Below are 26,471 nucleotides of genomic sequence, written 5' to 3'. Positions count from 1 at the left end.
TTGAGCTTGAGCCTTGAGCCTTACCCTTCACTAGTTCAATTTATCCTCACGGTCAGCTCTGTGAGGTTGACATGACTATCATTTTTATTCGATTAAAACTCAGAAAACTGAGACCCACAAAGGTGAAGTGACTTCCCCAAGACCACACATGCAGGGAGAGGGAAAGTGAGGAATGGAAGGCAGGCCTGTCTGCCTCCAACCGCCTCCCCCCCCCCGCCTCACTTCCTGTTTGTTCTCTAGGCAGGCTTTTAGGGGCCTCCGGGGTAGATGCTTCTTATTTGCAAACTACATATTTGTTGTATAATGAGTGTCAGTAATTAATGGTCTGTTCTGAGAACTGGGAAACCTGCCTGGTAAGCACACAGGAGAGAAATGCGGAAGACAGCAGCACCCTTTCTCTGTAGAGATTTCTCATTCTCACTCATATTCCCAAGAGGAGGGAAAGGAGACAATGGACCTGTGCCCTTTCCTGCAGAGTCACAGATTGGAGAAATAGGAACTCAAGCTGTGCCTTTCCCTGAAGAAGAAAGGCCCTCCTTTCCCATCTCTTCTTGCCCACTCCAGCCTGACTTCCTGTTCCTGGACCGGAGGCAACCATATACCTCCTCCATTATGAATCATGAGGTCTGTGGTTGTGGCAGATCATAAATCAGCCCTGGGAGCCTCGAGGACAAATGCCAGGACTTTTAATATTTAATATTAGACGTATTTAAAGTGGTGAATATTTCATGATGGGGCTGTCGCATTTTAACACATCATTAGTGACTCCTACCCCCCCCCCTTTTGGGCAAATTATTCTCATCCAAATCTCAAGGATCTCAGCCCTCTTCCTCCATTCTCCTCACCTCCAGCAGCAATCAGCTCATTAGGTCGCACACACAGCACACGCATTTGTTAGAAGACTTGAACTTGCTATTGGAGAGGACAGTTCCAGAGAGCATTCCTACCTGTGAGCAACCCCTCTCCTCTATTTACCAGGTATCCAGAGAAGAGGAAAGGTAGATCCCTCTCTCTCTCCCTCTCTCCTGCCTTTCAGCAATCTTATTCTGAATATTTTTTAATGCCATCTCTGACCCATCCTTCACTCCTTATTCCGTATTACTACCATTTCAGTTCAGCCAACATTTATCAAGCCCAGGCTCTTTGCCAGGTACTTGCTAATGCTGGGGTTACAACGATTAAGCAGCATCATAATGTATAAAACAAATCAGAGAGGGTTTTATTTTAACACTAGGAATGCTTTGTATAAGGTCAAATGCAAAACATTTTTAGTGAATCAGTGAAAACAATAAGGTTGTTTGATGAATACAAACATTTTGAAATCAGGAGTTATGGGTAAGAGTTGTAGAACGGGTGTTGCCCTAATATATATTCCCTGCTGTGTTTTGTTTTGGTAGTGCAAGGTTGAAAAAAAGCCTTGATTCACAAGATCTATAGTTGTAAAAAGCATGGGCTTGTTAGCACTTCAGCTCCCAGCCTCCATATCTTCCTCAATGAAACAGAGATGACAGGAGAAGGTGTTTTCGTGGGCTTGCTTGGTGGTGGTGGTTTTAAATGAGGTTTGCATAAAATGTGTTTACCTGGCAACTAGACTGAATGTGACTGTGCTCTCCCATAACCTAAATTCTAGTGTGTAACATCTGAACGTTTAGCCTTCATTTTTTTTTTTTTTTTTTTTACTATTAATGAGGTTTAAAAACAAAAACTTTTAGGGGAAATTAAAACCTTAAAGTTGCAAATTTCCTAAATCTCTCCCATTGAAATATACTTTTCCGGGAAACATGGTTCAAAAAAACTCTCAGGTCAGGCAAATCTGAATCACTGTAGGATTGAAGAGTTGCAGGTTCATTGTGTGGTGTGTGTGTGTGTGTGTGTGTGTGTGTGAGAGAGAGAGAGAGAGAGAGAGAGAGAGAGAGAGAGAGAGAGAGTATGATCACCCGAAGATGAGAAAGAAGGCAACCTGACATCAATAATCTAGAAATTTGCAAGGCCACAGATAGTTACTCATTCAACTCACAGTATTGAGTACCTACTCTGTTCTAGGCAGTGGGCTAAGGCAGGGCAGTTCCTACCAGCATCTCCCAAAGTGTGGATCAGGGTCCATGGTCCATAACAGGTCCATCTTGTGACCTCTTCCACCAGCAAGCTTCCCAAGGTGAAATAGGTTTGGGGAAAACCATTTAGGTGTCACTTTCATGAAGAATCATACCCCACTGACTCTACAAATAGTCTAGTGTTTCCCATTCATTTTTTTAATAGAATCTGTGTTTGGTAAGGCATCTGTGAACATTCCACAAATACACCTTAGGAAATGCCAATAACAAGTTGAGCCTTAATCAACCCAACCTTAAGGAGTGTACAGTGGAGCAGGACTGATAACTGAAGAGGGTAGGACAGAGAGCTTTGGAAAACCCATCCAGGATTGTGAACTCTGAAGATACACAAGGAAACTAGATATGGGCTGGCTGCTCGAAGTGAGCTTGACCAAAGGGAGAAGAGCTAAAGGCAGTGTGGGATACTAGCAAGCATTTGTGCAACCAGGCATAAGATATGGCCATAATAAAATGATGCATGGATACATGGACGGATTGGGTGGATGGATGGACAAGTGGACGAGTGGACGGGTGGATGGATGGATGGATGGATGGATGGATGGATGGATGGATGGATTGTTGGATCGATGGATTGATGGGTGGATGGATGGATGGATGGATGGATGGATGGATGGACGGATGGGTGGGTGGATGGATGGATGGATAGATGGATGGGTGGGTGGGTGGGTGGGTGGATGGATGGAGAGGAAGGGAACCAGAGGGGAAAGGTGGGGAGGGAAAAGGAACAAAGAAAACCAACTAAGACACACAACAATAACAACCAAACAAAATAAAATCTGGAAATGATAGATGAAAACAAATTGTCTAGAAGGGGAAATCAAAGGTATCTTGGAGGAGGTGACATTTGATTTGGGGCTTATGGATGAACATGAAGTTCATTTAAGTGGAGAGAATTCACATTTCTGATTACAATCTTACTGCAAATGTACTTTATCATAATTTAAATATTTGAAAATAGGACCTCCATTTGTGGCCACCAGGTCACTTCCTGTTCCCCTCATTAACCTGTGAGCCCTTTCAGTGTCCAACCTCTGCATCCTCAGCGCGGGGCTGAGAACCTGGCAGGGACTTGTGTGGTAGGACTTGTTGAATGACGACGTGAGCAGATGAACAAATGAATAAACTCTTTATTAACCACACTGGCAGGTAGACCAGAGCAGGCTCTTTCCCTGGGCCTTCTCTAAAACCAGGCAAGCCCACTGAGAAAACAAGGAAACCAGGGGAGAGGGCTGTTTGGGGCAAGTAGTAATTCACAAACCCCCTTCTCTTTTTCCTTACAGGAGAGTGCAGCTGTCATGAAGGCTATGCCCCCGACCCGGTTCACAGACACCTGTGTGTGCGCAGTGACTGGGGACAGAGTGAAGGGTGAGTGTCAAAAGACATCAGAGCAGGGACAGTGGAGGGCCATCCCCATGCCTCTGCTCTGTTACTACAGGCCCCAAAACCACTCCACGAAGAGGACTCTTCTCTACAACAGTTGTGTTCCTATAAGACTTGATGGGCGGTGAATCCCATTTCCCACTGAATCACATATTAGTATTAAAGGTACACAATTGATGAGTCTTTTAGAGAACAAAGGCTCAAATTTAACTCCCCCTCCCAAACTGTAAGTAATCAATGGACACTTCCTTAACTGGACTGATACAGAAAGAAAATGGGGTTTTTGTCCATAAACTCCAAAACAGACAAGTGGTCTTTAAAGGGCTGAGTCCTTCTGTGAGATGGAGGATATTCTCTTATAAATAGTCTTACCCAGTACATGGGTTTGAACAACATGAGTTTAAACCGCATGGGTCCACCTACAGTGGATTTTTTTTCAATAAATACAGTATAGGACTGTAAATGTATTTTCTTTATGATTTTTCTTAACATTTTCCTTTATCTAGCCTACTTTATTGTAACAATAAAGCATATAATACATATAACCTATAAAATATGTGTTAATCAACTTATTATTTATCAGTAAGGCCTCTGGTCAACAGTAGGCTATTAGTGGGGGGCCTGGCCGGCTTCGTTGGTAGAGCCAGCCTCTTGATCTCAGGGTCGTGGGCACGGGCGTGGATCCTACTTAAAAAAAAAACAAACCAAAAAACCAAAAACAACTACAAAATAAAACAGTAGGCTATTAGTAGTTAGGGTTTGGGGAGATCAAAAGTGATACACAGATTTTGGACTGTGTGGGGGTGTCAGTGCTCCCAAGCCCAGTGCTGTTTAGGGATCACCTGCAGTTACTTCTGTGAAATTTGGTTGTCTGTAAAGTTACCTTGAAGCAGTGTCCACCTATGAATCCCATCTGATTAATATCATCTCCTGTCCCCTTTTCTTTCCCTCCTGTTCTACCCACAGACCTTGGCCTTACACTACACTCGAGAGGGGCTATGACCTAGTAACAGGAGAACAAGCCCCTGAAAAGATTCTCAGGTGAGTTGATAATATGGTTGGGGCATGATGCTGGGGCGTGGAGCAGCGCCTGGGGAGGCATAGTCATGCAGCCTTAGTCAGTGGAGCCTGTGAGCCTTTAGGCTGCACTGAGTACAGAGAAACGGTCATTGGCATGATTACCATCATGGCCCAGTTGCTATGGGAATCTAATTCCCATTTGTCTGGCATCTAGACTTATGGACTCAGATATTTGAATGGGGGAGACATTGCTGATTATCTAGTCCAGTGCTTTAAAAATATTCTACAGCCATGGAACCTCTTCCCGCTGCCTCCACAGAATCTTGCGTGAAACTTCAGTACTTCAGCTGCTAAAGACACGCGGCAAATTAAGTGGCCAAACCGGGAATCGGATTTTGGTTCAAACTGATTCAGAGTCCATGCTCTTCACCTTTGTGCAGACCGCCCCTGCTGACTTTGCAGTCACTTCTGGAATGCCTGCTGGCTCTGAGGACCACTCAGGAAAGCAAAGCTGAAATAGTCCCTGTCCTCATAGAGCCCACTTTACTGGGATTTGGGACAGGTAGTCAGGAAGAAAGAAAACTAGCAACACAAAGCAATGCGTAGGCTAAATGATTAATAGGTTTAAGAGATGATCATCCAGGCCTGAGCCGGGTTGGCCAAAGTTGCGCCTTAGAGAAGGCAGGGGACTGAGCTGGGTGGGGAAGTAAGAAATGGTCCTAGAAGGGTGGAGGAGGGGCCCCTATTTGCTGTTTTCTGTCTGCTTCCCCGGGAGTTCCCCAATGGAAACTCTTACATTGCAGGTCTACTTTCAGCTTGGGCCAAGGACTGTGGCTTCCGGTCAGCAAAAGCTTTGTGGTTCCGCCTGTGGAGCTGTCCATCAACCCTCTGGCCAGCTGCAAGACAGACGTGCTCGTCACGGAAGACCCTGCAGATGTCAGGTAGGGAAGTCATCCCCAGTGTCCTGTACCAAGGAGTCTTGGGCACACTGGAAGCCCCTCTGTTTCAGCATCACGGGGACTCATGCAAAGAAGTGGTCTTTGTATTGTTGAAGTAGGCACCTGCCTAGTGCCTGATGTGAAGAACACTCTCCAGTATGCCACTCTCCACCCCCCTTAGACGTGTGCTCCATTGGTGGGCCTCAGTGCCTTATATTTCAACATTATTGCACTCCTTCTGGGTTTATATAAAATATGAGCGAGGCTAACACATTATGTGGCTCATCCTGGGATTATTAATGATTATGTCTTATAAAAGAACATTACTTAATAGTATACTGGAGAATCGTGAAGGTGAAAGATTAGAGAATGAGATGGTTTCTATTATGACTCTGGTACTGGGAGCAGACTTTGGGCTAATCCATAGGTTCTTGATGTCTGTGTCAAATTTATTTGTTCTTTATTCATGAAGGGATGGAGACTACATCTTTTCTTACACGTTTTGCACCTTGTAGTTAACTTCATTATAGACTGACTCTACTGTGTTGTAATTAGTTGCTTACATATCATTCTGTCCCATTATGTGGTGAATCTCTCAAGGTCAAAGAAAATACCGTATTTAGCTTTCTAATCTCCAGTTCCCGGTACATATTGGACAACTACTAGATGTTTATTGATTTAATTAAACCAGTGGTCTTAGATCTGATCCCATCACTATTCTGGAGCCTTCTAGTGGAGGTAGTTTTTGGTTTGTTTGTTTGTTTTTTTCGCTTCCCAATTTGATTAGGGGAAGCATTCTAGAAATTTTAATGTTACCAAAAATGGACCTGATTTTACTTTTTTTTTTTTTTTTTTTGAGAGTGAGAGAGAAAAAGCACACCTAAGCAGGGGTAGGGAGGGAGAGGGAGAGAGAGATAATCTTAGGCAGACTCCCTGCCCAGCACAGAGCCCAACAGGGGGCTTGAACTCACACCCTGAGATCATGACCTGAGTCAAGATCAATAGTCGGATGCTTAACTGACTGAGCCACCCAGGTGCCCCTCTGATTTTACTTTTGAACCTGGTTCATCAACAGCTTATTTCTCCTCATTTGGAACTCAGAATCATGCCTTACCACTGTACTCCTCGTGATTGCGCATAGCTGGCTTTGGGCCGTTCTGAATCAAGATGCTATCGGTATGTCTGTGGCATCTTGGTAGGAAGCTCTCAAACCCAACTCCTTGGGTTGTCTTTGGGTTGGTCTCTGCTTTGCAGTTTGTTTATTCTCACCTTCTCGACTGTTCATGGACAGATGAACCTAGCATGATTTTTCAGGTTTCCCAAAAGAGGTAGTTTTAAAAAGAATATTTTGTTAAAGGGTAGCGCACAGGAAATGAAGTGATAATGAGTAAGAACTAAGGTGGTTTTACACACACACACATTTTCGTGGCAGATTACCATTATTTCTATTCTCGATAGACTTGAAGTCAGTGAGACTTCAGTAAAGCATGTGCTAAGGTTTCTTTGCATTGCATATTTTTAAAGATGGAACAAAGACCATCTGGTTGAAGAACTGTTCTCAAGGAGACCCGGTGACCTTGACTGAAATTAGCTGAAAGAAAGTCTCCCCTAGCTCTCTTTGGAGTTCTATACTGTTGACATTGAATTTGTAGTTTCAGTGAAGCCATAGATGTCGGACTGGCTGATGATAACACTCACTCTGGAGTTGAATGGGTCTGGGTTAGAATCCCACCTCCACCATGTATGGACTATGTGATCCTCGCCAAATTCAACTTGCTAACTTTCCATTTTCTTAACAAAATGGGGATATTAAGAGTGCCTTCTTCACATAGTGTAACAATAATACTAACTCATAGCCATTAATTATTTACCACGTGCCAAATATTTTGCTAACATTATCTCTTGATACTCTTACAACGACCCCATAGGGTGATGTGATTATTATTTTAATGCAGATTTAAAAAAAAAAAATCTGAGGCGTAATGGTGATGCCTTCAGTATTAAGTGATGAAGCCAAGATTCAACCCATCATCTCTTCAGCTCCAGAATTCATGTGCTTAACTATTTTATTGAAACATCTCCCAAGAGTTGTTGTCATGATTAAATAACATATGTAAACGCCGGTATATAATATATTCCCAGTGTCACATTGTACCAGTGTTTGCTGAATTGAATTCCAACTTCAGTAGAGTTCAAGTAGAAACTGGTGATGGTGGGGAAGGCAGAGTCAGGAAGGTTTATGCTGTGGAGGGCTGCTGAAAAGGACCATAATCCACAGGATGACTCAGTTGCCTTTTCTGATTCCATCTGAATGAACTGAATGGCAAGCCAGACAAGAAAGGGCCCAGAATATTAATCTACAGCAACTCTAAAACATCTTTGGAAATGTAAAAAAAAAAAAAATTGAGAAAAGTAAAAGTACTAGCATGCATTTCAGAGAGAGTATTATATGTAGTTGGAAGGAATGTAGCAGTAAGTTGAAAGGGGTGAGACCTTCAAGGGGCGTGAGCCAATAACCACGAGATGCTTCTTCTCAATTCCTAATAAGAACGCTGTGCTTGGTTACCTGGAGCACACGGAGCTGCTCAGGATGGGGGAGGGGATGGTATTCTGCAGCTAGGGGTACTCCTTCTCAACCCTTTCTTCACAAACCACTAAGCTTCTCCTTTAGAGAAAAGTTACACAAATATTGGAAGAATATTTGGTTTGATTAAGGCACTAAATTTTAACCTGCTTGGGGGTGCCCTCATGCATTCACCTGGTCGTTGAGCCATAGCAGACAGCCTTTTTTAAGTCGTACCTTCATCTTACCTCCCACAAATGCCCATCGGTTTCCCGGCAAGGGAGGATAAAAGATTGTAATCATCACCATTCAAAAGAATTTGTGCTATGTAGGTTGAGTTTTCCAAGCTGCACTAATAAAGCTCATTTGACATGACATTGCCCAGGCAAGTGATCATGGGTGTTTAAAGAATTAATAAGTTCCAGTCAGATGCTGTGTTAGAAATTAATAAATAATAGATCATAATTATAGATAGCCAATCATAAGCCATAGAATCACAACCAAGAGATGAGAGGAAAGGCTGTTCCAAAGCCAAGTCAGAAAGGGAAAAGATAAGCATTGCAGCACAAATGGAAGGAGAACTTAAAGATGCTTTGCCTATGGATTGTTGTGTTTTAGTTTGTGGCAAGTTATTTGGAAAGTACAGACTCTCACACTACGGCAGGGGGAACAATTTAGCGGTCAAACAGATGGGCTCTTCCCAGTTGGGTGGCTACCTTTAAAACAATTGATGATAACAAATATTTGTGAGCATTAGAACAGCTGGAACTCTCATACCTTTATAGGGGAATGTAACCCACCTTAAGTGGGCTCGTGTGACCAGTGTGTAAATCTGTTGGGCAGAATGTACTGAAGTCGAATGTCCACATATGGTGCAACTTATCCATTCCCCTTCTAATAATATACCCAGCAGAAATGGGTGTATGTGTTCCATGAGTAATACATTCAAGAATACTAATAGCAGGGGCACCTGGGTGGCACAGTCGTTAAGCGTCTGCCTTCGGCTTAAGGCGTGATCCCAGCGTTCTGGGATCGAGCCCCGCATCAGGCTCCTCTGCTAGGAGCCTGCTTCTTCCTCTCCCACTCCCCCTGCTTGTGTTCCCTCTCTCGCTGGCTGTCTCTGTCAAATAAATAAAATCTTTAAAAAAAAAAAAAAAGAATACTAATAGCAGCATTCGTTTATACTGCCAAAAAAAGGGTGGAAAAAAAAACCATGAATGCCTTTCAGTGACAAAATAGAAATGAAATCACGAAATGGTCATACAATGGAGTACTACAAATGATGCCTATTGACAAAAACAATAACCACACACATCGCCGTCTCTGAATCTCACAGATGTAATAGGGAGTTACGGAAGGCACACAGAAACCATGTTTACGTGAAGATCTAAAGCAGTAAAAATGGATCTGTGCTGTTGGAAGAAATGATAAGGATTAACTTTGGGCGAGAAAGAGGGCAGTGATTCGTGGGAAGCATGGCAGGATTTACGTGATGCTGACAGTTCTTGATTTCTTGATCTGGGTGGTGGTTATATGGGTGTTTCACCTGTGAACATTCACCAAGCTGTACAGGTATGATTTACACACTTTTGTCCATGTATGCTGTGTTTTGATAAAACATATAGCTTAGTATATAAGGTAGTTCATTTTTTTTTTTAAGTAAGGGCTACAGGAGCCCAACTATACTGCTTGAGTTCAAATCCCACCTCTGCCACTTGCTTAATGCGTGAGCTTTTCTGGAGCTGTGTTTCTCCTCATGGATAATGCAGGTAAAAGATTATACCACACAGGGGTGTGTTGAGAATCAAATGACATGATACATTGTAAACACTGAGTTTGGCACATGGAGAATTTTCTAGAAGCATTAGCTATTATGTTGGTTGTTACTATAGCATAGTATAGCAGCTTTTTGTTCACTCTCTTTTAAATCTTTTTCCTTCTTTTGCTAAAAGACTACACCCAATCTTAAAATCTGTAGTGTCTTAATATGGAGAGCGCACCTTAATCCCTTTGTCATGGGGTTCGAGGAAGACTTAAATGAACTTACAAGGTCTGGTACAGTGTGGGAGGTCTGATGGCTTTATGTGTATGAAAATGCATGCAGGGGCGCCTGGGTGGCACAGCGGTTAAGCGTCTGCCTTCGGCTCAGGGCGTGATCCTGGCGTTATGGGATCGAGCCCCACATCAGGCTCCTACGCTATGAGCCTGCTTCTTTCTCTCCCACTCCCCTTGCTTGTGCTCCCTCTCTCGCTGGCTGTCTCTATCTCTGTCGAATAAATAAATAAAATCTTTAAAAAAAAAAAAGAAAAGAAAATGCATGCAGAAGGAATGAAGGGGCACATGGATGGTGCACATGGAGTGCGTGGGGGTGGGGTGGGGTGGAGAAGGAAGAAGCAATTCCTTACCAAAGGAATTAGGAATGTATTTGCAGGAGAGAGCATTAGCAATTAACCTTGAGTTGTGGATAGATTTTGGCTATGTAGAATCTAAGGGGAGAAGGAAGGCTTTCAAGTCTGAGGGGTTGAAGGGCCAAAGAAGAGAACTTTCCCCTGGGGGCACAGCTCCCATTCTCTAGCCTGTCCCAGCGGGAAGCTGCCAGGAATGAGATTTTCAGACACTAACGATGTCAGCCTCAAAGGTGGACGAGGGAGGGCTAGTTAAATTGCATACAGACTCCTTTCAATTCTAAAAACCTTAGCTGGGCCCCTTCTGTGTGCCAGGCACTGTGCCAGGTACCCTAGGAACACAGAGATAATAAGACCCACCTCTGCTTTTGGGAATCTCTCTAGCCAGGAGCACAGAACAAGATACTGACTTGAGAGATGAAATAAAAGATACTCGTGGAGAGAGAAGTGTGGCAAACAACACTTATTTCTACACACTGGGCCTTCTTCACAATTTCACCCAGAGCCGATTCTTCTTCTAAGAGAGACACAAGAATAGCTATTATAGTTGGAATAATAATCATCCACAAAGCCCAGCTTTCGGAGCCCCTCAGTGATTTTTCTATGATCTCAAATCAATGAAAATGAAACAGTGAACTACTGTTAATTCCTGCACAATTTTGAAAGAATAATGGGATATCGGAATGAAAGCTCGTGCTGCTCACTTGGTGATAGTTTCTACATTGAATTAGTTCAGAATAGAATTAGGAATCGTTCCTTGTTCTTTTGGCCTTTCAGTTCCAAGCCTTAAGAATTTACTGAACACCTACTATACACCAGGCTAAGTGTTAGAGATAGAAAAATGTTCCAACAGAGATCCCGGTGCAATCGCTGAGACGAAATTGCAACAACAAGATGTCATGCATGGTGGCAGTGAAAGAGGATAGAGGGGAAGGTCAGGACAGAGAAAGGACACAAGGGTGGAGGAGGGTAAGCGCCCCTGAGGATGAAAGGGAAAGTCTTACAGAGGACAGACCTCTGAGCCACACTGGGAAGTATTGGCAGGAAGTCACTAGGTCACTGGTTCTCAGTGTGGTCCCTGGACCAGTAGCATCAGCGTACCTGGAAACTTGCTGGGAAGGCACATTTTCCGACTCCAATATTGGAGACTGATAATGACCCCCGAGGTATCAGCACCAATTCCCAGAACCTGTAAATGTCACCTTATTAGGAAAAAGGGTCTTTGCAGAAGTGGTTAAGCCCCTTAAGGTAGGCTGATTATCCTGGATTCTCTGGATGGGCCCAAAGTACCCTAACAAGTATCCTTATAAGAGAGCAATGTTGTAAGTGCTTTACTGAAACGAGCTCATTGAATTTTCACCCATTATTAACTCCAGTTAATGCAGGAAGAAGCTAAGGCACTAAGAGGTCACGTAACTTGCCAACTGATACAGCCAGTGAGTGGCAGAGCCAAGATTCGAATCCTGAGAATCGGACACCTGACTCCATGCTTCTCATCTCTTGGCTGAGATGCCCCCCCCCCCCCCCGTTTTTCATGTTTGGGGACATTTGGCAGTATCCCAAATTAGTGTCTGCAGGGGAAGAGTGCTCCAAATAGCCAGACCTGGGTCACTGACCCAGCTTCGAAGCTGGCGAGAGTGCGGGCACCTTTACCATGTGGACTGAGAACATAGGTCGGATGGTTCCCAAGCAGGGCAGGCAGTGGATGGATGCCGGACAAAACCCGCAGATGGACAAGGCATGGGGTCTGGAAGTGGCATGCTTGATGAGGGAGCCTTTGGTTCCCTGTGTCTGGAGTGTGGTGCCAAGGGGCGCCTGGCAGAGGGCTCAGTGAGAAGAGGGAGGAAACAGAACGATGTGCTGTCTTCTTCATCCTCTCTCGTTCCTCCGCTGCAGGCCTGCTGGCCTAGCAGCACCAGCAGAATCCCGGAGGGCCCTTGAGGAGAGCACCCCCGGCAGGTGCTCCTGTGTGAATGTGCCAGATCCCAGAATCTGGCTTTTGCCCAGACCCTACGGCCAATCAGATGCAATGTGTTCTGGAAATGTGGGCCGGGCATTGAAAGTGACACCCTCAAAGGAGACACTCCAGATGCTTCCCCTGTGTGGTGGACACTGTGCTGGTTCTGGAAATATAAAGATCAGAAAGGGAAGACACAGTCGGAAAAAGTGTAGGGTTGGAATCCTACAGATCCGGGTATGAATCTTGGCTCACAATTTGTGACCAGAACTCTTTGGGTCAAGTAACTTTCCTTTCCCCCCACCATTTCCATTTCTGAACCTGGAAGATAGAGATGGTTGTGTTTTCCTCAGATGGTTGTGAGGATGACATAATGTGTAGAGAGTAGCTAGTACGGCACCTTACATGCAGTTGGTGTTAAATGAGTGAAATGTCTTAGAAGTTTTGCAGGCATTGTACTACAAATAAGGAAGTAACCGTACGATGCAGTGGGATCAGGCAATAAATGACATAGTTCACAGTACAGGAGCAGTCCAGAGAAGGGAGAGGTGTGCGTGCTTCCTCTTGATCGGGTCAGCATCAATGGCAGAGGCTGGGGGTTGGGGGCATTTAAGAGCAGCAGGACATTGGGATATGTAGGGTAGGCAGGAGAGAGTCAGATGATACATTACAGTGGGACATCTGGGTGGAAAGGCCTGGGAAAACAGTCTGGGGTCGGGGGAATCCCTTGATTCAGGCTTTATATTGTTCAATACTCAGGATGCCTTCCTCCTATTGGAGGTGAATAAGACTCAGACTTCTTGCCTTTGCCTTCCCCGTAACCTCAGCAGATGTTATTAATGATAGTGGTGTGTGTATACTCATGGCCTTGAAGTGCATCCCAGTGGGGACGCTGAGACAGGAGTGGGCTTCCCCCCCTTCAGCACCTGGAATCCACCCCATCATGCTTTATCCGCTTTTCCTTCCTCACTGATTACTCACATAGTGTTCCTTTCCCAAAGGGCAAGACAACTTCAGTAGGCAACCTACTTACCCACTGGAATCACAGAAGAGAGGAGCACTGAGCAAAGGGAATAGTGTGGGCTCTGGAGCCAAACTGCCTGAGCTCAAATCCCAGCTCCACTACTCCCTAGCCACTCTTGGACAAGCGACTTAAACTTTCTGAGTCTCTGTTTCCTGTCTGTAAATGTGAATAAGAATTGCTATTTTGGATGCTTTTGAGAATTGAATAATAGTTAAACTCTTAGCCCACAGTCATAGAGAATAATGTCTAGGATGTACAGAACGCTTCCTTCGAGCCAGGCTCTGTCTAAACCCTTTATATGTGCTAGTTCTGACTTTCCACAACAACTCACTGATGGGGTCACTATTATTTACAGAGGAGGAAACTGAGGCACAAAATATTTCATCTCTTTGTCCAACATATTATGAATAGTAAGTGGCAAAATCAGGACTGGAACTCAAGCTATCCCGTGACTGCTCAGTATTATTGATTGGAGGGAATCTCTGTAAGACAGAGGGCTGGGCCCGTTGGATTTTCTGTCTTCATCTTTGTTGACCATTTCGTGCATTAAGTTTGTGTGTGTGTGTGTGTGTGTGTGTGTGTGTGTGTGTGTGTAAGTCCATTCTGTGCTAGTGAAAAATGAAATATGAAATGGGAAAAGGGGGAAGCTGTCTGGAACTCACAGCTGGGTTTGTGGAATCTGGCATTAGAATTTGCCCTGCACCATTGCATCCCTCCCCTCTTCTAGAAGGATGAAACCCCTCTGAGAAGCATTACTTTAAAGGCCTCCACACTCCCACAAATGGACCTACTCCATCCCCACATCTCTTCACATCCGTGCTGCCTGTCACTCAGCCAGCGAGCCTGGAGACATATATATTTTCCCCCATTTCAGTTTAGCGATCATAATAAAAGTGCAGTCTATTAGGATGAGTTTCTGCCCAGGCTCGGTAAATCTCTTCAAACCATTCAGCACCAGATTTCTGTTAGTCTTTGCCACTGGGGAGGCTGTAGCACGCACCGACTGTGAGCTCAGGCGGAGGACCCACGACACACAGCCTCTGCTAAATGAAACTCAAATGGAGACTTTGGAATATAAATATTGAAGTGACCCAGGTTGGATAAAGGGGAACCAGTTAGCTAAGCTTCTCTCTTACATGCAGGAGATGCTAAATTATTAAAACTTTAATAAATGTAATAATAAATATTTGATGTTGAATTATAGAAGGCTTTGCAGATACAGTGAATCTGAGAAACGACTTGTTATATCTGCATTAGAAGTTAAACACTCTTCAAATGGGACTTGGGATGTTGAAAGGGGACTGCGACTCTTTAGATGAAAAAAGAGACAGAGAGACATAAAAGTGCAATTTTTGGCAAGCCCGCTGGACTGGGGGTCAGGATACCTGGGTCTGAGTCCTGACTTCATACTACAGACAGCTTTAAGTGGCATTCTGGGAATGCCTGCCTGGCCAGAAGCCCTCTGCACAGCATTTCATATGTGGTCCTTACATCTGTCTTCCAAGGTCAATGCTCCTTTTGTCCCCCCATTTCACAGAGGAGGAGCTGACATTCCAAGATCTTAAGCAGCACACCCAGTGAGAAGGGTTGGGATTTGAACACAGAGCCTCTGATCTCAGGAACCTACAGCATCCATGATGCCTCCCTTCCTCTGCAGCACTGTGTTGAAATCCTTTCTGCTCAGTATCAGTTAGCATGTTTTTGGTTTCAGGAGACAGAAACCCAATTCAAATGAGCTTAATGACAGCTGTACTAGAAAGGTACCATGGGAAGAGGGGGAGAGTGGGGAGTGGGTTGAGAAATTACATGACATGAGGATTCTGTCTTGCTTCTGCATCATTCCATGATGGCTTCTTTCTCTCCTAGTTTGCAACTGCATCTTCTCCCACCCCCGCCACCCCATGGCAGGGGTTGCGATAACCATGAGTCCCCCAGACTTTTATGCTCTTACCGCTAATGAGTGAATACTTTTCTTCCTTGAGTTGCAGTTTGAAAAATCCCAGAGAAGAAATCTTATTGGGCTGGCATGGGTTAGAGTTCCCCTCCAGATTAGCCATCTCTGATTAGGGAGCGGGATCAGAAAGTACAGACACAGCCATGGAAGGAAGGGGGGGCGGGGACTAGGAACTGAACATCTACTCCAACCCATGTCTTCAGAACCCTCCCTTGGCTTCTCGTTATTCATCTGCCTTAGAGACTGGACTGAATCACAGATGGTGGCTATGGGACATGTCATGTGCCAACTCCAGTTAATGGGTTGGGGCTGCCTATGATAGTGCATTAGGAAGATTTCTGAGGCTACAGCCCACACTCGGCTGGGAAAAGTCATGATCAACCCATAATGCTGGCCTTCAGTATCGGATGGGAGTTGTGACAGAAGGGTCAGGTGTTTGCCAACTCTGAACTTGGTGGGGTTTAGAGGTTCTTCCAGTTCTGTGTCTGATGACTTGAGGGTTGTGTTCCCTGGTAAAATGAAGAGAGATTTTTGGTTGCCGAGATGCAGGAGACGGATAGTCATGTGGATGGAGGTATTGAGGATGAATTGGAAATGGAGCTTACTCCGTCTATCTGTTTTTATCCATCTATCTGTTATCTCAGGGGGTATATTTGGATAATTTCATCTTGGTTCCAACAAGTTTCCTGAAATAGATTTCTGGCTTGAGGCAGAGTTGAGGCCTCCATATAGGTGCTTCCTAGATACTGTCTGGCACTATCATTGTCACTTGTAATATATTAAAAATGGAACACTCTAATTTAAGCTGTAAACAAACCACCCACGTTATAAGGGTCTCGAACTGCATCTTAGAATTCCAAAGGCATGTTGAAACAATTATAAGCTCACCAACTGGAAGCGACCTTCTGAGTCATTTTTTCCATCCCCATGCCATCACATGGATGGTTCTAGGTCAATAGCATCTACCCTTTGCTTACAGGTGTCATGGTCTCCTGCTGTGTTGTCTGTCATGGTCTCACAATGTTCTCTTCCATATCCTTGCTCTGGTCTCACCTAAGCTGACCGGGCTTTAAATTATTCAAGCAGGGACTCAGGGATAGTGATCACCAAGAATAACTAAATTAAGCAATCGTTTTGCCTTCTAAGACCCCCTCATTGGGGTTGGGTAGGACCACCCACTTCCATTAGTACATCTTATTCCTCCAGATAAGACCCAATCCCCCTTTTACCCAACACGCACTTACATGCACCAGTGCAGTCTGGTCAGAAAGATGATTTGGGTATTTCACTGAGTAATGGACTGATCTGGATATTAGGCTTAACTCCTTTTCCCCTTACTCACCAAGGAAACCAATAACAAAGGGGGTCCCAGCAGAAGCAGGTGGATGGCTCAAGCCGGGAAAGGTTTAAAAGGGGGCTATTCACAAAGTTGGGAGGAAGTTCTAGAAAAGCAACAAGAGATATGCAGCAGACTGGCTGGTGTCAGTGGGTTAAGGTGAGGGTGAGGTTACTAGAACCTGGAGAGAGAATTGCATGGAGAATCCTGCCTGACGGGAGCCATGGCCTTTAGTCAAGAGACGCAGATAAGGGGGGTGCCTGGGTAGCGCAGTCGTTAAGCATCTGTCTTCGGCTCAGGGCGTGATCCTGGCATTCCGGGATCAAGTACCACATCGGGCTCCTCAGCTGGGAGCCTGCTTCTTCCTCTCCCTCTCCCCTGCTGTGTTCCCTCTCTCTCTGGCTGTCTCTCTGTCACATACATAAATAAAATCTTTAAAAAAAAAAAAAAGAGAGAGAGAGACGCAGAGAGGAAAAAAGCCAGGGGAATAAATGCCCCAACCTCACTCTACCACCTCCCCTCAGACCTTCTGCTGGTGTCTCCCCACCCCTGCCATTGGTTGACCCAATGGGAGCCCAGACAAGAGAGTCCATTGAGCCTGTCCACCAAAGTCAGCCTTCTGAAGCACAAAGCAGGGTTAAGATGAGCTGAGGGTTGACATGGAGGGAGAAATGGAAGAGACCCAGAATCAATGCATAACCTTTCCATTCTGCCTTCAAAATATCCTTAAAATGTCCATGTCTCTCTGTCTTCCCTGACACTCCGAGACTCAGACCCTCCCAAAGAGTCTCCCTGCTTTCAGTCCCCACCATATCCTCATACACAAGCCCAATCCCACCACTACTCAGATTGGGCCATGCCTGTTTCCTGCTAAAACATTTAGAGCCCCTCAACCTCCCCTCCCACAGCCTCAAAATCAAACCATTTCAAACCAGAATCAAAATCCAAACCATTTCACCAGGCATGCACTAACACTTCAGAATCTGGCCACTGCCCCCTTGTGATCTTTCCTACCGAGTCCCCGTTTGCCATTCCCTCAAAATGCCACTTTCCTATCTTATTGTCTTCACCCATGTCATCCCTCTGCCTGAAATGTCATACTCACACAGCCCACCATGTACCTGGCACACTACTCCCTGTCCACCCACAGCCCTGCAGAATTGGCACTTCCTCTGAGCAGCCTTTCCAGGGCATGTCCTCCTTCCATCCACTGGAGTCATGACCATCTTCTCCCATTGCGCATGCCAATAGAAGTTTTAAATTATGGGACAGCCCATTGTTTTGCATATAGTTAACTGTAGGTGAGTACTCCCAGCCTGCCCTACCTGGTGTCTGGGATGTGTTCCTGGAGGTCAAGGCCTGAATCTTAGCCGCATTTTAACTTATAGTCCTAGGCATAATCAATGTCTCAGAGAAAAGATACAGAGCATTTTGATGACCCGAGGTTGATGTGGCTACAGTGGCACAGTCATGGGACTGTTTTCATATTATCCATAAACTGCTCAACAGATTTCTTTATACTGTCTCTGAATATCACCCAACTCACATACACATAAATATCCTTAGCATCAAACATCCCTATCGAAACTTCTGACTCCCTGTGTTTATTGTACTGTATTATAAAAATCCTTCTTGTCTTAGAGGGGTTCCAAATAACACCAGTACTTTGGGGTCAGGAAATGTAAAAAATAAAAAATTAAAAAAAAAAAAAAGGAGAGTTCTCTAATTTGAAAGGTTTAAGAAATCCTATGATAAATGAGGTTGCTACATTGATTTCCTTGGCAGAAGCATTGCCGAGGACATTAAGATGTTAATGAGCATTACGAGTCTTTAGGAAGCCGGTTCTGCACACAGTCTCCCCATCGGTATCTAATGAGGCGCAGGCTAGGACCAACATTCCTTGAGACCCCACTTCAGGTAGTACCACCTTCGCCCACTGAGGTCCATAGGCTACACAAGTGACACCAGACATCAGAGAGAGGGGGGCTCACACATTCTTTGGGGAGGGCAGAGCGAAGGAGAGCTGGTCTCCCTCCGGCTGGCTGCTGAGTCAGGCCAGCTGCTGCTGAGCTCCACATTCTGTCTCCTTGACCCTGTAAAAGGCACATAGCCCTCATGGAAGGTGCAGCCTTGGATAGAATGAGCGTGTGTGGCTACTCCAGAGATGGAACAAATCCTGGGTGAGTAGAGCTGTAGGATCGTCTAGAACTGGCAGGGGAGGAAAAGGAAGTAGCAAAGAGAAAAAAACAGTGAACAAGATTTCTTCTGGTTTTCTACCTTCATAGCAACCTAGCCTTTTTGGATCTCTGGCTCAGAATAGCCCAGATATTGTGGCACAGGGTGTATGCCGGATGCTCTCACTCAAATCCCAGTGGTGCCTCCCCATCTGGGTAAGGGTGGGCAAGTTACTTTACGTTGCTCTGCCTGTTTCCACATTTACAAAATAAATGTGGTTGCCCCTACCCCGTAGATCGCTTTGAGAATCAAGTGAGTTGACGTATGATGAGTTTGGAAAAAAAAAAAAAAAATCTTGGCTATCGTAAGGACCCTTCATGAGGCTTTTTAAGAAAATCTTGCCAATTCAAAAGGGATTATGATTCATGCTCTTTTGCAAACTCCATTTTCCCGCCTTAGGACTTTGCATTCAGTAAGTATTCAGTAAAAGCATGATGATTGAGTCATTAGAATGTAACCCATATTTGCTTCAGAAAGGAATCAGGGATTCATATCATTGTGCACAGCAGCTAAGACCTGGAAACAACTTAAGTGTCCATCAACAGTTGAATAGATAAGCAAAATGTGGTACATACATACAATGGGATATTATTCAGCCTTAAAAAGGAGGAGAGTTCTGACATCTGCTACAACACGGATGAACTTTGAGGCTATATTAAGTGAAATAAGCCTGTCACAAAAGGACAAATACTATACAATTCCACTTCTGTGAGTTACTTAGAGTAGTCAAAAATCATAGAGACAGAAAGGAGAATGGTGGTTGCCAAGGGCTGAGGGGAGAGGGGCGTGGGGTGATTGTTAAAGAGGTCTAGCGTTTCCGTGTCCAAGATGAAGACGTTCTGGAGGTGAATGGTGGGGATGGTAGCGCAACGAGTGTGCAGAATGTCACTGAACTGCACACTTAAAAAAGGCGAAGATCGTAATGTTATGTATATGCTACTACAATTTTAGAAAAAGGAAAGAAGAAGAAGGAAATGGGAGAGAATGGTTTTGGGGAAAGAGAGAAGCATGCATGGCCGTTCCCGCCAGTCCTAGCAAGCCATGCCAGACACCTTAAAGACATCTTAGGTAGAGAGTTCCCGGAGCAGAGTAAGGCTCCATAGTGCATCTTTCCCACCCTCCTCCTCCCCACCCAGGGCATCTTTTAGCCCTGCCAACATCCTCCTGTGTACAACAAGACTGGGTGAGCTACACGGAAATGGAACAGCCTGAGAGGGTGCATGACATTTGCACACTGGGGTCACACAGGTGCTAGAGGACGGGTGAGTCAGCCGTGAGGGGGTCCAGTCCAGTGGAGGGAATACAGTATCTGGAAGGCATGACAAGAAGTGGAAAGGGAATCTACATATCTCAGAAGGGCCGGGGCTTGAGGGAACGATTTTGGTTGCCCGTGAAAGCCGAGGTACTATAGGTCAAAAGAGAAAGCCTCACTTCCCTCATCTGCAAAATGGGCTTTAAAGGGATGGTTCAGCTCCTAGGGGGCATTTGGCAATCTCTGGGAATAATTTTGGCAGCCTCAGTGGAAAAGTGCTACTGGCATTTAGTGAGTAGAGGCAGGGATGTTGCTAAACGTTCTCTGATACACAGTCTACCCCCTCTAAGAAGGAATTACCCAACTTGCAACATCAAGAAAGAATTATCCGAACCCAAGTTTCAACAGTGCCAAGATTGGGAAGCCCTACCTTAGATGAAGTTATATTATCCCCGTTGAACAGATGACAAACTGAGGCTCAGGAGGTAGGATTTCAAATTCATGGTCCATCTATTACACGCTTCTAGAGACCCAGTTCTAAAGGGGCAAGGGTACCGTGCAGGTTATGAAGCCACTGTATTAACCATATAGAGACATGCCGCATGCATAGACAGCCCCAGGGAGACAGGAGGAAGCACTGGTCTCAGGAATAAGGTAGTATGTCCTGGTCCCAGGAATAAGCATCAGCCTCAGGCTTTTGGAATCCTTCCTGCTGGTCTGAAGGGGCTCTGCAGAGCCTGGCTGGGCTGCTGGGTCCCGTGTCTCAGGCCCAGGGCCTGTGGGGCGAGGAAGAGCATCGCAGGCAGGTCTGGCAGCAACCTGCTCCTCCGAACGGAGCCAGACACACGCCGCCCTCCCTTGCTGTGACGGATTTTGAACATTAAAAAAAAGTTTACAATCCCAGCCGGGCAGGCATAAATCACAGAGCCTCTGTGCAGCAGCAGCAGATGAGACTTATGGCCCCATCGCCATGGCAACGGGAGCACAGCCTGCACATGCACAAAAGCGCTGCTCCCGCCTGACAGGCCTGTGCGGGGCCCTGATGGAGAGGCAAGTGTTCCGGAGAAAGGATGTATTCTCCGGAACTCACTGGCCATTTGTCTTTATTCCGCACCGGAGCAAGCCCCTTGCTCTTTCTCTCCTCTCGCCATCCCCAGCCAACAGGTTGTTTTCCTCCCTCTCCTCGGCATGGGAGGGTGTTTTCTTCTTTTTAACCTGTCCTCCCGAAGGCTTGCAGAAAAGACCCCAATTAGAGCCTGCAAAGACCCTTGTGGGTCTGCCCAGACGTCCCCCTCCCCCGGAGCTGGGAGCTGTCACCATAACTCCCACGTGCGGAGCACCAGGCCGTGTGGGCGCCGTGCCAAAACACTGGCAACTAGATCTCTTAGATGTTCTTCCTGCCTCCCTAAGCCTGCCTTCCGAGCTGTCCTCTGCATGCCGCTGGAGTGGCTTCCTTGATTACAAACCTGCTTTAGACCCTCCCATCGCTCGTCTTGCCTGTCGTCAGGAAGATAGAGCACAAACTTCTCAGTGTGACCCACAGCCTTGGGGGTCTGGCCCTGCTTCTCTCTCCAGCCACCTCCCGAAGGTCCCTCCTCCAGGCTCCAGCCTTCTTGAGTGCTTCTCATGCTTCTTGTTCTTCCTGCCTAGAACACAGGCATCACCTGCCCCTTCATCTGGCTGCCTTGTACCCATCCAACAGAATTCAGCATATACCACCTCCTCCACGAAGCCTTCTGTGATCTCGCAAGCCCTTTCTCCATGCGTGTCCACAGCACCTGACATGTCCCCCGTGTCGCACTCAACTTCATACAGTGCCACTGCTGTTCAGTGAGCCCTACTCCATTGTCCAGTCACCATTTCCTCTCTCTGGGCACCGCAATCCCCTCCTCACATCACTTCCTTCCTTCCTTTCTGACCTTCTTATGTTCAAGATCCACATGGTAGCCAAGGGATTTTTTCCCCCAACACAGAAACCTGGGTATGTCGTTCCCCCGATTGAACCCATTCCATGGGTCTCTCCTAACCCATTATAAGAAGCCCAAACTCCTTGCGTGCTCTCTACCTGCACCTTCAGCCAACATCCTCCACTTCACTCTGTGCCTGGCCGCCTGGCGTTGGTCCATTTCTAGGTGGCTTGTATGCATGTTTCTCTCCAAGCCTTCTTGGAACCCAGAACATCTGCCCCCTCACCACCAGTTTCCAATAAGTACAGCCATTTCTACTCATCCCTCGGGCCTCAGTTTATATGGTTCTTCTTCCAGAAGGCCAGGTCTTGCCTCCTTAGATAAGGGTGAGTGAGTGGCTCTCAACCCCGACTAATGCATGTAACCTGGTGAATTTCTAAAAAAAAAAATCACAGATGCGTGCCATAACTAGTGGGTGGGAGAGGAACAGGATAGACGCGTCTGGGTGGCTCAGTTGGTTAAGCGTCCGACGCTTGGTTTTGGCTAAGGTCATGATCTCCCTGTCGTGGGATTGAGCCCCGTGTCCGGCTCTATGCTCAGGGCAGAGTCTGCCTCAAATTCTCTCTCTCTCTCTCTCCCTCCCATTCACTCACTCGTTCTCTCTCAAATAAATAAAACCTTAAAAAAAAAAAAAAAAAAGAGGAACAGGATATTTGCATAATCCGGAAGTATCTCTCCAGAAGTAATCTCCTGATATGATGCACTGCTAAAAACACACAACCTGAATGTCATCATGAGGAAACATGAGACAGACCCAGATTGAGGGACGTTCTACAAAAATGCTGACCTATGTCTTTAAGAATGTGTAGGTCACCAAAGACACAGCTGGCCAAGGAGCTGTCCAAGTTAAAAGAATCCCAACAGGGGCACCTGGGTGGCTCAGTCGTTAAGCGTCTGCCTTCGGCTCAGGACGTGATCCTGGGGTCCTGGGATCAAGCCCTGCATCGGGCTCCCTGCTCTGCTAGGAGCCTGCTTCTTCCTCTCCCACTTCCCCTGCTTGTGTTCCCTCTCTGGCTGGCTGTCTCTCTCTCTGTCAAATGAATACATAAAATCTTAAAAAAAAAAAAAAAAAAGAACCCCAAGAGACTGACAGAGTACAGTGTGTGATCTGGGATTTTCTTTCTCTTTTTTACTTTCTCAACTGTATTGAGGTATAATCGACAAGTAAAATTGTGGTATATTTAAAGTGTACAATGTAATGAGTTGATACACATTTAAATTTTGAAAGGATGCCCACCAAGCTGGGATTCTCTTTTGTTATAAAGAACATTATTTTGGGGGGCGGGGTGCCTGGCTGGCTCAGTTGGTGGAGTGTGGGACTCTTGATCTTGGAGTTGTGAGTTTGAGCCCTATGTTGGGTGTAGAGATTACTTAAAAATAAAATCTTAAAAAAAAAAATCTGTGGAACACTTGAAGAAATGTGTACATTAGGTGACAGTAAGGCATCACTGATAATCTCCTGATGTAAATGATTGTATTAAAAAAGTTACAAAAGACAATATCTTTGGGTTTGGAAAATGCATACTCAAGTATTAAGGGTAAAGGGGCATCATGTCTTTAACGTACTCTAACAGTTAAGAAGAAATACCATGTGAACATACAGATTACACACATTCATGCTTGCACATGGTCTGTATCCAGAGAGGGAGAGAGAGGAAAGAGGAAAAGAGAAGAGAAATTAGGGTGTATGGGTCCTCCAACTTTGTTCCTCTTTTTCGAGATTGTTTCAATTATTCTAAGTTCCTTATATTTTTGTATGAATTCTGGGATGAGCTTGTACATTTCTTAAAAACAAAACAAAACAGAACAAAACTGGGATATGGTAGGGCCTCACTGACTCTGTAGGTCAGTTTGGTGAGTGTTGCCATAGGCAGTTTCAAATGTCTTACTCCATGAACGTGGGATGTTTTTCCACTTATTTAGACCTTTATTTTCTTTCAGCACTATTTTAGTTTTCAGTGCACAGGTCTTTACACTTCTTTTGTGAAATTTACTTCTAAGTATTTTATTCTTTTTGATGCCGTGGAAGATGGACTCATGTTGTTAATTTCATTTTCAGAGTTTTCATTGTTAGTGTATAGAAATACGATTGGCTTTTGAACATTGCCCTTGTATCCTGGAGCTTTACTGAGCTCGTTTGTTAATTCAAACGTGTGTGTGTGTGTAATTGTGTGTGTGTGTGTGTGTAATATGTGTATGCATGTATTCCTTAGGATTTTCTATATGTAAAATCATGACATCTGCAAATACAATTTTATTTTTTTCTCCTGTCGGGATACCTTTTATTTCTTTTTTTTTTTTCTTGGCTAGTATCTCTGACTACAGCCTTCAGTACAATGCTAAATAGAAGTGGCAAGAGTTATACTTAAAACTGTACTGTAAGTCTGATATTATGCTAAAGTAATACGTAAAAAGTTTAAAAAACTAAATCCTGAAGGCCCTACCCTTTAGGAATCCTGATTTGTTTGGTCTGGGGTGGCGCTCAGGCACCAGCACCTTTGAAAACCTTCCAGTTAATACAAATGTACAGCCAGGATTGAGAAGTTCTGGATCAACCTCTCTGAAAAGAGGCCTTTGTCCCCCCCATCATCGCATGTGTCCCAGTTGACTGGTTACTTGTTCACGTTTCCAGTTAAACTGCAAATCCTGTGCGAGCAGGGATGGTTTCTTTCTTGCTCACTGTTACATCCACAGCAGTACTACCTCGTATAGAATAGACTGGGGAAAAAATGACAGTTTGTAACCCTCTCACAACCCCTGCGAAATCTAACACTGGCCCATTTTATAGAAGCAAAAGCGAGGCCCAGGAAGGGGAAGCAACTTCCTGAAGATCACACCAGTTCAATCATAGAGCCACAGTGGGTTCAGATCTTTGCCCATACGGATCTGAAGCTGTTGTTTCTTCCACCTCTAATGGGGCCTCAATCACACTTCTGGGGGAGGAGGTAACATGACCCCTCCAAACTCCCACAGTGGCCAGGTCAAGAGTATGGATAAGCACAAGGACGTCTGGCTCCGAGCCCCTTTCATGGCCCTCCCCATGCCACCAGAATTGCCAGAAGCACCTGTGTTTCAGTTTCCCCATTCAAAACTGTGAACGACACACCTCACCAGGTAGTTAGGAGAGCATAAATGACTCAGGATCAGCCACACAGTGCTGAGAACCTGGCTTGGGGCCTGGCACTCAGGACATCTCAAACAGGACACTGAACATCTTCGTTAAGAAAGAAAGAGAAATATTCCATAGGCGGCATCTACCCTGCAGGACCCTGAGAAACTTCTCAGCATGCCTGTTGGCCAGCCACCTGGATTCTATAACTTGGGCCCTAACCAGGGGCTTGCAAAAGTCACACTGGAAACTGGGGATACAGACATTAGCCCCAAACTTCTTTGGGCCTCCCTGTCTTCTTCTGAGCAGATGCGGGGCCCTCACAGCGCCTGAGACCCACAAAAACATTGGGAGACTGGCTTAGTTGGAGTGTCTTAATGGCCTGCTCTCTAGCCAAAACGATTCCTAGCAGAAAAGGCAAGGGTTTTGGCATCAAGCAGATTTGGATTCAGTTCGGACTCTAATGCACCCTCTCCGTGGCTTTGGGCACCTCACTTAACCTGGCTGTGCCTCCGTTTCCTTCATCGGTGAAATGTGATAATGATACCTTCTTTTCAGCTGGGAACAGTCAGTGAACCCATGCACTGCTGCCAAACAACCAGCAGTGAATAAATGTTGTTATATGCCTTGGTGAGTGGAAGGGTTAAAGCCACAAAGTGCCTTTCTAGGAGAAGATATTCGTGGAGGGCCTACTGGGCCAGAGATGGAGGAGATAATGAGAGAGAGAGGACTCTGTCCATTCCCTTTAGAGCAGAGATGCTGAAGGACGGAGGTGACATGGGGCTGGCCCACTGGCATACCATGGAACGGTGGAAGAGTCCACCTGAGTCCTTGTCAAGGGGCCCTTCACATTTTATTACACTGCATCCCCATGGCCCAGGTCAGCAGCATCACCAGTGGCTGAGCAGGAGCCGGGCCCTGCGTCTGAGTTTGTAATCAAAAGCAGCCTTGAGACTTGGGGAGGCGGCTCCAAAGGCTGTTGCTCTGCCGGGCTGAGACAGGCTTGAGGCCAATATCAGCGGCTCTGGGCTCCTGACAGCAGGTGTGGATGATGAATGGGCAGCTTAACGTGATGGAGCAAATTGATCATTGCATCACCGACCACAACTTACTCATTTCTGCAAAGAGGGCAATTCATTACCCTGCATGTCACACTGCCCATGTCATCGCCAGAGATAAAAGTCCGAGGCCTTAGAGCCTGTGCCTCTCACCGCATC

At 45.5% G+C, this 26,471-nt stretch overlaps 1 protein-coding gene across 1 annotated transcript in view; it reads left to right on the top strand.

The window, feature by feature from the left end:
• The window catches only part of ASTN2 (astrotactin 2), an 844,435-nt gene that overhangs the window by 399,426 nt on the left and 418,538 nt on the right, over positions 1-26,471 (top strand). The window contains 3 exon segments of the mRNA XM_040631793.1: positions 3,395-3,479; positions 4,461-4,535; positions 5,318-5,455. Of these exon segments, the coding sequence (XP_040487727.1) occupies positions 3,395-3,479; positions 4,461-4,535; positions 5,318-5,455 (298 nt within the window).

The sequence above is a fragment of the Ursus maritimus genome, unplaced genomic scaffold (genome assembly GCF_017311325.1).
Source record: "Ursus maritimus isolate PB19 unplaced genomic scaffold, ASM1731132v1 scaffold_17, whole genome shotgun sequence".
NCBI lineage: Eukaryota > Metazoa > Chordata > Mammalia > Carnivora > Ursidae > Ursus > Ursus maritimus.
Note: the sequence above shows the minus strand (reverse complement) of the source record. Positions and strands in the feature narration are given on the sequence as shown.